Source organism: Eutrema salsugineum, unplaced genomic scaffold (genome assembly GCF_000478725.1).
Source record: "Eutrema salsugineum unplaced genomic scaffold, Eutsalg1_0 scaffold_12, whole genome shotgun sequence".
Lineage (NCBI taxonomy): Eukaryota > Viridiplantae > Streptophyta > Magnoliopsida > Brassicales > Brassicaceae > Eutrema > Eutrema salsugineum.
The window spans coordinates 8,115,618-8,126,947 of record NW_006256895.1 but is presented as its reverse complement, the minus strand read 5'-3'; the positions used below and the strand labels follow the sequence as shown (position 1 = coordinate 8,126,947).

Below are 11,330 nucleotides of genomic sequence, written 5' to 3'. Positions count from 1 at the left end.
GAGCTTCTTTCTATTCAATTTTCTGTGTTACTGTGTTGAGTGGCCTGATTTCATAATTCTGCAATCACTCTTTTAACGTAATTAAAGTTTTCTTAGTTATGCGTGACTTTCAAATGTTCTCATTGGCTGATTATTTTGTTGATTATTTTTGCTGATGTGGTATAGCTGAGAGACCAGGAAATCATAACTAAGAGACCAGAAAATCAATCCCTTTTATATAAAGGAGATGCTTTTTGCTCTACTTTTCTCTTTACACATTTATCTTCTCTATTTTCTATCCACGCTTTCTCTTCCCAAAAAATAAAATAAAATACTATTGCTTTCTTGACCTTTTCAGTTTATTCTATTTTTCATTTACCATTCAAAAATCATTCCTTTTTTGAATCACTAAAAAAACAGTGGTAGTAGACAATCTTTGAATCTACTATAATAAAAGGAGAAGTTTGAGGTTCCTCAGGGTATCCACATCAGCCAAAATAATATGTTCTGGGAGGATGCCACGTCAGCACCACTAATAAGTCAACAAAACTTATTAATACTTATACAAGCAATTATCGGTGGCCCAAATGAAACCCACAAATGACTTATACATAAAATCTTATTAACACCCCCACAAAACAAATGAACGTAATATACCCATTACCGTACAATGATTCGTACCAGCTGTGATAGTGGTCACCCAATATATAGGATCTACTAATTAACAAAAAGGCATGCATTTCCTTTAGCTGTATAAAGTACCTACCAAATTCAGAATCTAAACAATCTACAATACAAATTAAACAAATATGGGAAACAAATATCCCTTTCTATGTCATTTAAATATAGTGAAAATCATGAGAAACATGAAAAATCAAAAACTCAATATTTGCCTCCCAAAAAAGAACACAAATCAATCAGAAACAATCACTCGGTTCTTAAACTCATTAATAATAGCTTCACAAAGATCCCTTTCTATGCCATTTAAATATAGTGAAAATTATGAGAAACATGAAAAATCAAAAACCCAATATTTGCCTCCCAAAAAAAAAAACACAAATCAATCAGAAACAATCACGGAGATCGGTTCTTAAACTCATTAATAATAGCTTCACATAACACGAAGACATATAAATAAAGCAAACGTTCATCAACCAAAAACAGAAGCAGAAGAAAACTAAAGACTGACATTAACAAAAAATTCCAGAAAATAGCAAACAAAGGGATGCCAATCTCCAGCTTCAGAAACGTTGATCTCCCAATACATCATAAGAACGACATACAAACAGGTAAAAAAAAGGATCTCGCATCTCACAAAAACAAAATTATATACTACTGTCTGCCGGCTTAGAATCTACTCTAATAAAACCTCTTCCCAGGAACGCTGTACACACCTACACCCACAACATACTTTGATTTAAGGACCTTAAGGATGGGCCCCTTAAGTGTCACACTCTGCTTACGTATCAATCGTCTGTGGGAAACACATCACCACACAAACAAAGAGATAAAAATGGGGACCACATTCCTTCTTTTAGACGTAAATGTATACACATCTTCTCCTTAAATTATCAGCCTGAACTTATCTACCACTAACGTAAATCATGATCACAAACAGGGTGAAATGATCGAGGCTACCATGCATTATTCCATAGCAGAGCAATACAAGAATTACTTAAGGGAAGGAGGAATATATGGAGTCTCCCAATTCATAGTCCGTTCAAATAACCAGAGGTTCAAACTCACTCCACATCAATATGTCCTTCGGCTGACAAAAAAAACTATTATTTTTGCACTGACTGGAAACTTACCCACGATACCTACCAACAAATTCTGGCTAAAGAACTACAACAGCCTACAAAGTTTAGGAGGCACAAACACTGAGCTACCAGGTTCGTATTACACATTCACTACCAAATTAGTAACCAAAAAAAAATCTCCAAACTAACAACAATTTATTGCAGATGTCATCGGCAAGATACGAATTATACAAGGTATAAATCTCAGACAACCAAACTCCAAAACAATTGTTTGGGTAGGCCTCGAAATCACCAGGTACGCACAACACAATTAATTACCAAAATAACGAATAAAACCTCAAATGACATAAAAATTTATCGAATATTCACAGAAACACCATCATCAAAGTCTTAATATGGGATGAACAGGCAGCGTATTTCCGCCAAGCCTTATGCATCAAAGATCTGAAACACTCAACTATGCTGATCACAAGCATCAACCCAAAAATATATAAAGGTCCATTAAAATGAACTCAAATAATCGCTTAATCAATTAACCAAATAAGACCCGAAATCCACTAACCCAAAAAAAAAATCAATGCAGGGAAACTACAGCTTCATACAACCCCAGTGTCAAGATTTTACTTCGATTGCACATTGGCATCTCTCAGAAGAAGACGGCGATGACTACAATCCAACAATAGATGCGACAATTTAGTTCACCCATCGAAAATAATACCGATATTATTTGCATGACATATCTACTTTCCCACCAATGTTCAATAAGGAAAAAAAGTCATTCCAAAAAATCTCATATACTCCCTTAAAAAAAAGAACCAGGAAAAAAAAAACAAACATGTCTACGTAAACAAACAAAAACTATAATGGGTGTACTTTTAAAAACAAGACTACAGATAAGCCCAAACCAAACATATCCAACAAAACAAATCCATTGTCTCTACGTAATCAAACCCAAAAAAAAAAATGGGGTACAATAATAATAATAAGAGGATTACAGATAGGCCTACAGTTATTGTACAAAATACACACCAATATAAGCCCATTTCATATTAATACAGATTATACAACACCTAAACAGCCCAATAGTAATTTAAACCTAAATCTTCTTCAACCCTCATACCATCGAAGCTTCACCATTTCTGTTACACAGCAAACAAATCGATTGACATCCCTCACAGTTACAGGAGCTTTCAATTCAGGCGAAGTAAATGACCACTACTTTCACAATCAAACCTCCTAACAAAGATGACTATAAAAACTCAGTTCCCACAACCCCACCACCACACTATCTCCCTCACAAATAGCTTCTAAACAAAGAGACATGGCGCCAAATGCTACAACTTCTACTCTGAAACCACTCTCCATCAAAACGTTTGATGACCTTGAAGGTGATTTCTGCAAGGATGAAGTTTTGGTCAGGCTGATTCATTTTTGGGAGTCTCGGAATTTTAAAAAAGGCAACATACTGATGGGTGTAGAACTGCTCCTGATCGACACCAAGGTATGCCAAATATATACTTTAAATAGAGATTCATTTTAAAAAGGTATTGTCATATCTAATCAACTTTTTACAGTCAACAACGATGCAGGGATTCATATCGGCGAACCGATTATTCCGCTACAAACAGGCGTTGAAGGCAAACTCAATTTATAAGATGAAAAACTTCATGATCACCGATTGCAAAACTCTTTACAAGGTGTCATCACACAAACACGGCATCAGCTTCACAAACCACACAACTTTCGACGAACAAAATGATGCCGACCACAAAATTGATACCCAGCAGTTCAGGCTCCGGACTTTCCAAGATTTAGCTCCCATTGTGGACAGACACTGCGACCTTTATGGTAACCAAATCTCTCACCTCAACTTCTCACACCACCAGACCAGTAACTGAAAGTCTTTGAGGTTGCTTTCAATGCAGATATCATCGGCCACATCCGCCTCATAAAGGGAGATAACCTCCACAATCCTACGCCAATGTCTGTAGTTCCAGAAACTCCAGATGGGAAACAAGATGCCATGGTTTTCTTACATGTGCAAATGAAAGAGTACGTAACTCCACAATCTCAAACACACCTCTTAATACCTTATGTTTAAACACCATTTTCCTATTCTTATTAACAGTGGCGAAACCGTCCGTATATACCTCTGGGACAAAATTGCTGCAAAATTCCGCACTCGCTGGAATGAAAGTGAAACCAAACCGGCTGTAATCTTGATCACCACCATAAACCCAAAAACAGTTGGAGGTATCATTCTGCGTTTTTCTTGACAATTCTGTCATGCCAAAAAAAAAAAAAAAACTTGCTGTAGCCTAAATGAAAAAGAAAAACAGCAAGAACCACATCAACAAAATCATGAATCCACCTATATAAGTTTATTCGTTTGATTATGTTTAGAAATTTTAAAATTCAGATTTTTTAAACAAAAGAAGTATGTATTTTATTCGAATATTATTTTCCCCACAATATACATCATTTTATTTTTCCCACACTAATAAACAAATTCTGCTTCAAAGTTATTTTACTTCTATTTTTCCAGTTTGCTCAACGTTATTTTATTGCACTGGTTAGTATACCTTTTTTTAAGGTCGAAACTTTTCTCTGTAAATTGATGAGAAAAATATCTTCAAAATATTTGCCTTTTATGTTTCAAAATTTCGATACATGTGCCGCCTACAAATTAAAGAACAAGTTTCAGATGTTACTAGTTTTTATTATAATTTAACACCGTCTAAAAATTGCAGATGCTATCGCACTGAGCTCCACATCTGCCACCCGTCTTTTCTTCGATTCTGACATTTCTGAAACCAAAGAATTTCCGGAGAAGTAAGTTAACACTAATAATCTACATTTCAATTGCACTTCAACCATTTTCGTGCAAGAACTAAATCAGCCTCCCACATTTATACTTTAGGCTAGGTACAGATGGAGAAAGTGCTGCAGCTGTAAACAGCTCCTCCAGCGCAGTTACAAAACTTGAGACCGTGACGTTAAATGAGATTCAGAAGTTCGTACAAGATGAAACTCCACAGGTAAGCAATTTTCTACCATTTTACTAACAGTAATATATAGGTGGCCACAAACTACTATTCACACAGCAATCCAAAGGCACAAACATATCAGCCATGGTTAACAAACCAAAACCTATTCCAACCATCTTACTAGATCGCTAGCTTTGTTTGCACTGCAACAATTGTGGATGTACTCAGAGAATATGGATGGAACTTCATCTCCTGCACCGGGTGTAAGAACAAAATGAGAAAATCAGAAACATCATTGTTCTGCACCAATCCCAAGTGTAAAAAACCCAACAACCTCGGCCTTCTCAGGTTTGATATTTAACCCAACTCACAGATAAGACGCACGATAACAAATCTCAGAGAATTTCTTTTGTATTTCCAGTTATCGTATTGAAGTTGCAGTCCGCGATACCAACGGCCTCGCAACCTTTGTCCTTTTCGACAGTGAAGTCACCAAACTTTGTGGCCGAGAAGCTCCAGAAGTTATGAACAAAATGAAAGCGGTATGAGTCAACTTTCCAAACTGCCCCCATTGAAAATTACACCAACTTTGCAAACTTATTTCTCTCCATTGTAGGGTTGATAATACCGTATTTTGACCACTTTTATGGATCATAATTGTATCTTATGCAGGTGTTTTAACTCTGTTTTCAAAGGTTTTTAAAGTGTTTTCAATGTTTTAGAGTTTCAAAAGACTTTACAGGAAACTTGGGCAAAAGATATGCAATTTGGAACAAATGAGCAATTTTGGATAAATGCAGACCGTCAGAAGTATGACAAGCGATGAAGACCTTCTCACCGTCTGCTCACCCCCAAAATTTGCGACAACATAGAGGATCCAACCAGCTTTCTAATGCACTTGGTTTGAAGACAATCCAACGGTTAGATCTTCAGATACTCCCGATGCAAGAATGACAGAAAATGCAGTTCCGGAAGAGAGCAAGTGCCGGGACCGCGGCCAACACCCATTTTCCCGCGGGTAGAGCCACCGCGACCGCGGACTTTGGTCGTTCACTATTCCGACGACTTAATTAAAGCCCAGATCAATTCCTTTCGTTATTTTTGAAGCCCTAAGTGTCCAGAACCACCCCAGAAGCTATAAATACCCCTTTTAGGTCATTCTAAAGAGGGGAATCGAAGGAGAGACAATCTTAGAGAGAGAGATAGAGATTTTCGGCTTCTAAACCCTAGGAGGCCGCCGCTCTTGGAGGAGGAGCCGCCGCTGGAGGAAGACATCGCGCCTCCGTCGTCCCTTCCGTTCTTCGTTCTTCTTCCTTCTTTTCTTTAATTTCCTGTAATTTTCAATACTCTGTGATGATTGTTTACAATATGTTTGAGTAGTTACCCAGTTGGGTTTAAAGGGATTGTTCAAAGGGAATTTCATGTGTCTTTGCTTATGAATCGATAGATTTAGGATTATTAATCTTCTAGATGTTCTTCGTTTGCCTTTAATCTTACTGCGTGATTTTTTGCTGGCCACTTAGAAGCTGATCTGATATGATATGTTGCGAAAGCTTTCATTGATTGTCTGAACTAGGGTGAAACGAGCAATTCTTCTATAGGAGTGGAAACCTACCTGTAGTTGAGTTGTGAATATTGATGAGTCTTGTTCTGCTATTGCATCTTCTCCCTTCCAGAATCAGAGTGGAAACCTACTGATTAGGGTTGCGAGAGATAGTTGTTTAGTGCTGCGAAAGTAAGCTATTCATACTTCCGTGCCTCGAGTTCTAGAACATGCGTAGTTGATTACCTTTATCACTTGTTTAAAATCGACCTAGCATAGACTATGAACCCCTACGAAACCCCTTGAGCCCCAACGTTTGTTTTTCATTGTTTACAACCTTCAATTTTATTTGCTTTCCATTCGCTTGTTCTTTGTTTTCAATCGCTTAGTTTAATCGCTTTTTAGTTGCTTTACTTGCTTTCGTTTTTGTCAATTGCTTTTTAGTTTTTAATTGCTTTCTAGTTTGATTTAGTGACAACCAAAACCCAAAACCAAAACCCAAAACCTTTTTAGTTCTAATCTGATTTAAGCGTTGCAGTGAATTCGTACTAAAACAACTAAATCTCTGTGGATCGATACCCTAAGTACTACAGCGCACATCTGTGCACTTGCAGACATTTAGGGGTTATAAATTTAAAACCTGAAGCTTAGTAAAACGAAAACAACAAACCCCGTTTACAATCCCGCATCAAGTTTTTGGCGCCGTTGCCGGGGACTTAAATTTGTTTCGTTGCGAATCCCAGCTTAAATCCATTAGAACACTTGTTTATTTTTACTTTTTCTTTTGAATTTTTCAGGTTTCTCTGAGATGAGAGACCATGAACATGTTCCCGGAACTCGTGGTGATCCACCAAATCGTGTGGATGGTGATCCAAGCGATGATGACCTGACTGCTGATGAGTTTGAAGAACCGATTTATGATGACAATGAGCTAATCGGATCGGTCAAACACAAAGATGATAATGAACTGATTGGAAGTTTCGATTCACTCAAAAAGTTCATGGGAGATCGAAGAGCTATTCAACCAGCCTTACCAGAGGATGGCAAAACCGAAATTAAGGTACCCCATATCCATTTAGTTCAACAAAATCAATTCTCTGGTTATTCATTCGAAAACCCGATAGACCATATCGAGACTTTCGAAGAATTATGTGCAACCATTACAGCAAATGGGAATTACCACAAGTGTAGTCTTTTCCCATTCTCTCTTAGAGATAAGGCCGGCAAATGGCAAAAATCTTTGCCACCTGCTTCACTAAAAACGTGGGCAGCGTGTAGAACTGCTTTCCTAAATCGTTTTTACACTAGAAATCGTTCAAATCTCTTGAGAAAGAAGATAATAACTTTTAAACAAAAAGAAGATGAAGATCTTTTAGATACTTGGGAAAGGTTTAGGGAATACCAAAGAGATTGTCCACACCATGGATATGCCGAGGAACACCATGGATATACCGCGATAGGTATCTTCTATCGCGGTATAACTCCAGAGTTGCGACCCTCTTTTGATATAGCAAGTAATGGGGATTTCACAACTAGATCTGTAGAAGATGCTCACGTTTTCATTAAAAATTTAGGAAACAGCATCCAAAATCAAGTAACCTTTGGTAATTCTGCACTTCCTGAGAAGAAAGAAGAAATTTCAGAAGTTATAAAGTGTCTCCGTCACATAATGAGTCATATTGGATTGCAACAACCAAATAGGGTACACAATACGTGTAACTTTGATGGCTGGGACAACCCAATGGATTCTTATGATCAAGGGATGCCTAACACTGCAGAAGTTTATCAAATTCAAGATTTTCCATTCGTTTATGATCACCGCGGGTCCATTCATCCGGACCGCGGCCAAGCAAGGTTTCACCGCGGTCGTAGCTGTTCTGACCGCGGCCAAGACCTGTTTCACCGCGGTCGTGAGCCCTCTGACCGCGGGAAACCGTCTTCTGAGCTTGCCTGGACACCACCTCCCAAACCAATCTTGGGTATTCAATCTAATCCTATTCCATATCCTAGTTTTCCCTCTTCTGAAGCTGAAAACCTAAACAAAAGAATTATAGAGCTTGAAAAATCTAGGTCTAAAGAGATTAGTGATCTTAGATCTGAACTAAAAGAGATGCAGAAGGATTTCGATGAAAGACTATCCACCCTCCTTAGCATAATGGCCAAAACTAATTCTAAAAACTTAGAAAAATCCGAAGAGGAGCCAAGTGAAAATTCTTTCGAAAGCTCAAGTGAAGCAGATCCCACCGATGATGTGAAAGCTATCACACTTAGGAGTGGATTAGCTTACAAAGAACCTGAATTTCCTAAAGATCCCGAAGATGGGAAAAAGGGTAAGGAAAAGGAGAAAGAAAAATAAAGAATCACGAATGAAGATGTTGAAAAGAAAGTGGTAGGAGAAAAGGATGGAGAACAAGTAAGAGAAGATTCATCCCGAGAAATCCTTGGAGAAGACCCGATTCCTCCTCCACCAACTCGTGTCTATAAACCTAAACCTCCATATCCTAGAGCCTTAAGAGCCCCTAAGAAAGAGAAAGAAAAAGCTAAGCTGAAAGAGTTAATCGATCAATTAAATGTGAGATTACCTTTCGTAGAAGCTTGTGCTATGATTCCTGCTTTAAGAAAATACATGAAGGGTATTCTAACAAATTCTTTAACTCTTGAAGAAGGCGTTATGATGATAACCCATGAATGTAGTTCTATCCTGCAAAGCCAAATCCCTGAAAAGAAAAATGATCCTGGAAGCTTTGTACTTTCCTGCACCATCAAAGATGTAGCTTTTGAGCGTGCTCTCTGTGATTTAGGATCTAGCATAAACATGATGCTTCTTTCAGTAGCAAAACGTTTAGGACACCACACTTTCAAGCCCACTAAAATTTCTATAGTATTAGCTGATCGTTCCGTTAGACAACCTGTAGGTATCTTAGTAGATGTTCCCGTCGAAATCGAAAAATGTTCCATACCCACCGATTTCGTAGTTCTATAACTAGAAAAAGAACCTAAGGATCCACTTATTCTTGGACGGCCATTCTTATCTACAGCCGGAGCCATAATCAATGTTCCTGAAGGAAAAATTGACCTTCATCTAGCCGGCCTAGTTATGCAATTTGACATGACCAAAAGTTTCGATAAACCAACTCTGGATGGCAAAATTTGTTGGGTTGATGAGTTAGACGGAATTATTGAGGAAGTATATGAAGATCTGCTTCTAGAAGACCCTTTAAGTGTCACGCTTTCACCCGCAAAAGATGAACGCAATTTCCTTGAAGAAATTTCGAGTGAGTGCGCATGTATGCTTGATAAATCCGAAACTTATAGGAAACCTCTAAACTATCTAGATCTTAAGGACCAAACAAACATTCCTACACCTCCTAAAGACACTGCTGCAGCAATTAACGATCCTTGGAGCAAGCTTAAAGCCCCTAAAGTCGAGCTTAAACCTCTTCCCGTCGGACTTAAGTACGCTTTCCTTGGACCAAATTCTACTTATCCTGTCAAAATAAATTCTGGTTTGACGGAAGAAGAAACCACAATGCTGTTGACTGAGCTGAGAAAGCATAGAAAAACCTTAGGATATTCACTTGATGACATACCTGGAATCTCTCCAGATCTTTGTATGCACAAGATTAATCTAGAGGATAATGCTAAAAACTCGATCGAAAGTCAAAGGAGACTGAACCCTAATCTCATGGATGTTGTCAAGAAGGAGATTATGAAGCTTTTAGAAGCTGGAATAATCTTTCCTATCTCAGATAGCACTTGGGTTAGCCCAGTTCATGTTGTTCCGAAGAAAGGAGGAGTCACTGTCATTAAAAATGATAAAGATGAAATGATCGCTACAAGAACAGTAACTGGACATCGTAGGTGCATCGATTACCGGAAACTGAATGCAGCAACTAGGAAAGATCATTTTCCACTTCCCTTCATAGATCAAATGCTAGAAAGATTAGCTAATCACCCTTACTATTGCTTCCTTGATGGATACTCCGAATTTTTCCAAATTCCTATTCGCCCGGAAGATCAAGAAAAAACGACATTCACATGTCCATATGGCACGTTCGCCTACCGACGTATGCCTTTTGGACTGTGTAATGCACCTGCTACCTTCCAGCGGTGCATGATGTCGATCTTCACAGATTTTATTGAGGATTTCATGGAAGTATTCATGGACGATTTCTCTGTCTATGGATCTTCTTTTGAAAAATGCTTAGGCAACCTTGGTAAAGTTCTGCAAAGATGTGAAGATAAGCACTTAGTATTAAATTGGGAAAAATGTCACTTCATGGTACAAGACGGAATCGTGCTTGGGCACAGAATTTCCGGAAAAGGTATTGAAGTTGACAAAGCTAAAATCGAGATCATGACCAGCCTACAACCACCCACAAACGTAAAAGGAATTCGTAGTTTCTTAGGACACGCAAGATTCTATAGGCGATTCATAAAAGATTTTTCTCAAATAGCTAGACCTCTTACGCGTTTGCTTTGCAAGGAACGAACTTCGAGTTCGATGATGAGTGCTTAGCCGCGTTTCATAAGATCAAACAAGCCCTTGTTTCCGCTCCAGTCGTGCAAGCACCTGATTGGGAACTCCCATTCGAAATCATGTGCGATGCAAGTGACTATGCAGTCGGAGCAGTGCTTGGCCAACGAAAAGATAAGAAACTGCACGTAATCTACTACGCAAGCAGAACTCTAGACGAAGCTCAATGCAATTATGCTACAACAGAGAAAGAACTTCTAGCTGTCGTATTTGCATTTGAAAAATTCCGTTCTTATCTCGTAGGATCTATGGTCATAGTTAATACTGATCATGCTGCAATCAAGTATTTAATGTCTAAGAAAGACGCTAAACCTCGGTTGATAAGATGGATCCTCCTACTGCAAGAATTCGATATCGAAATTCGAGATCGGAAAGGAGCAGATAATGGAGTTGCAGACCATCTTTCACGAATTCGAGTTGAAGAAAGATTGCCTTTAAATGACAGTTTGCCTGAAGAAAACATCTATGATATAGATACAACCCCCACCAATGCTAATACCGCACCACCACGTCCTCTAATGCGA

At 38.3% G+C, this 11,330-nt stretch overlaps 1 protein-coding gene and 1 non-coding gene across 2 annotated transcripts; one reads left to right on the top strand and one right to left on the bottom strand.

Moving 5' to 3' along the window:
- Positions 1-1,579: 1,579 nt before the first annotated feature.
- On the top strand, positions 1,580-5,449 carry LOC18025643. The gene is made up of 12 exons (XM_006408759.2): positions 1,580-1,871; positions 1,944-2,034; positions 2,111-2,235; positions 2,323-3,240; positions 3,314-3,587; positions 3,665-3,791; positions 3,868-3,992; positions 4,490-4,571; positions 4,660-4,777; positions 4,911-5,074; positions 5,148-5,268; positions 5,399-5,449. Exons 4-12 carry the CDS (start codon positions 3,061-3,063, stop codon positions 5,405-5,407), a joined length of 1,200 nt encoding a protein of 399 aa, XP_006408822.2. The 5' UTR covers positions 1,580-1,871; positions 1,944-2,034; positions 2,111-2,235; positions 2,323-3,060; the 3' UTR covers positions 5,408-5,449.
- Positions 5,450-7,589: 2,140 nt separating this feature from the next.
- Positions 7,590-7,697, bottom strand: LOC112089585. Its single transcript, XR_002901219.1, has one exon. It is a non-coding gene; the product is annotated as a small nucleolar RNA R71 (small nucleolar RNA).
- Between the last annotated feature and the right edge of the window lie 3,633 nt (positions 7,698-11,330).

What these genes read in the sequence shown, in the direction of transcription:
- LOC18025643 (XM_006408759.2), top strand. Translation starts at nt 3,061, where the DNA reads ATGGCGCCAAATGCTACAACTTCTACTCTGAAACCACTCTCCATCAAA. An exon ending in AAACCCAAAAACAGTTGGAG is followed by an intron (nt 3,993 to 4,489) that starts GTATCATTCTGC and finishes TAAAAATTGCAG; the next exon opens with ATGCTATCGCACTGAGCTCC. An exon ending in ACCAAAGAATTTCCGGAGAA is followed by an intron (nt 4,572 to 4,659) that starts GTAAGTTAACAC and finishes TTTATACTTTAG; the next exon opens with GCTAGGTACAGATGGAGAAA.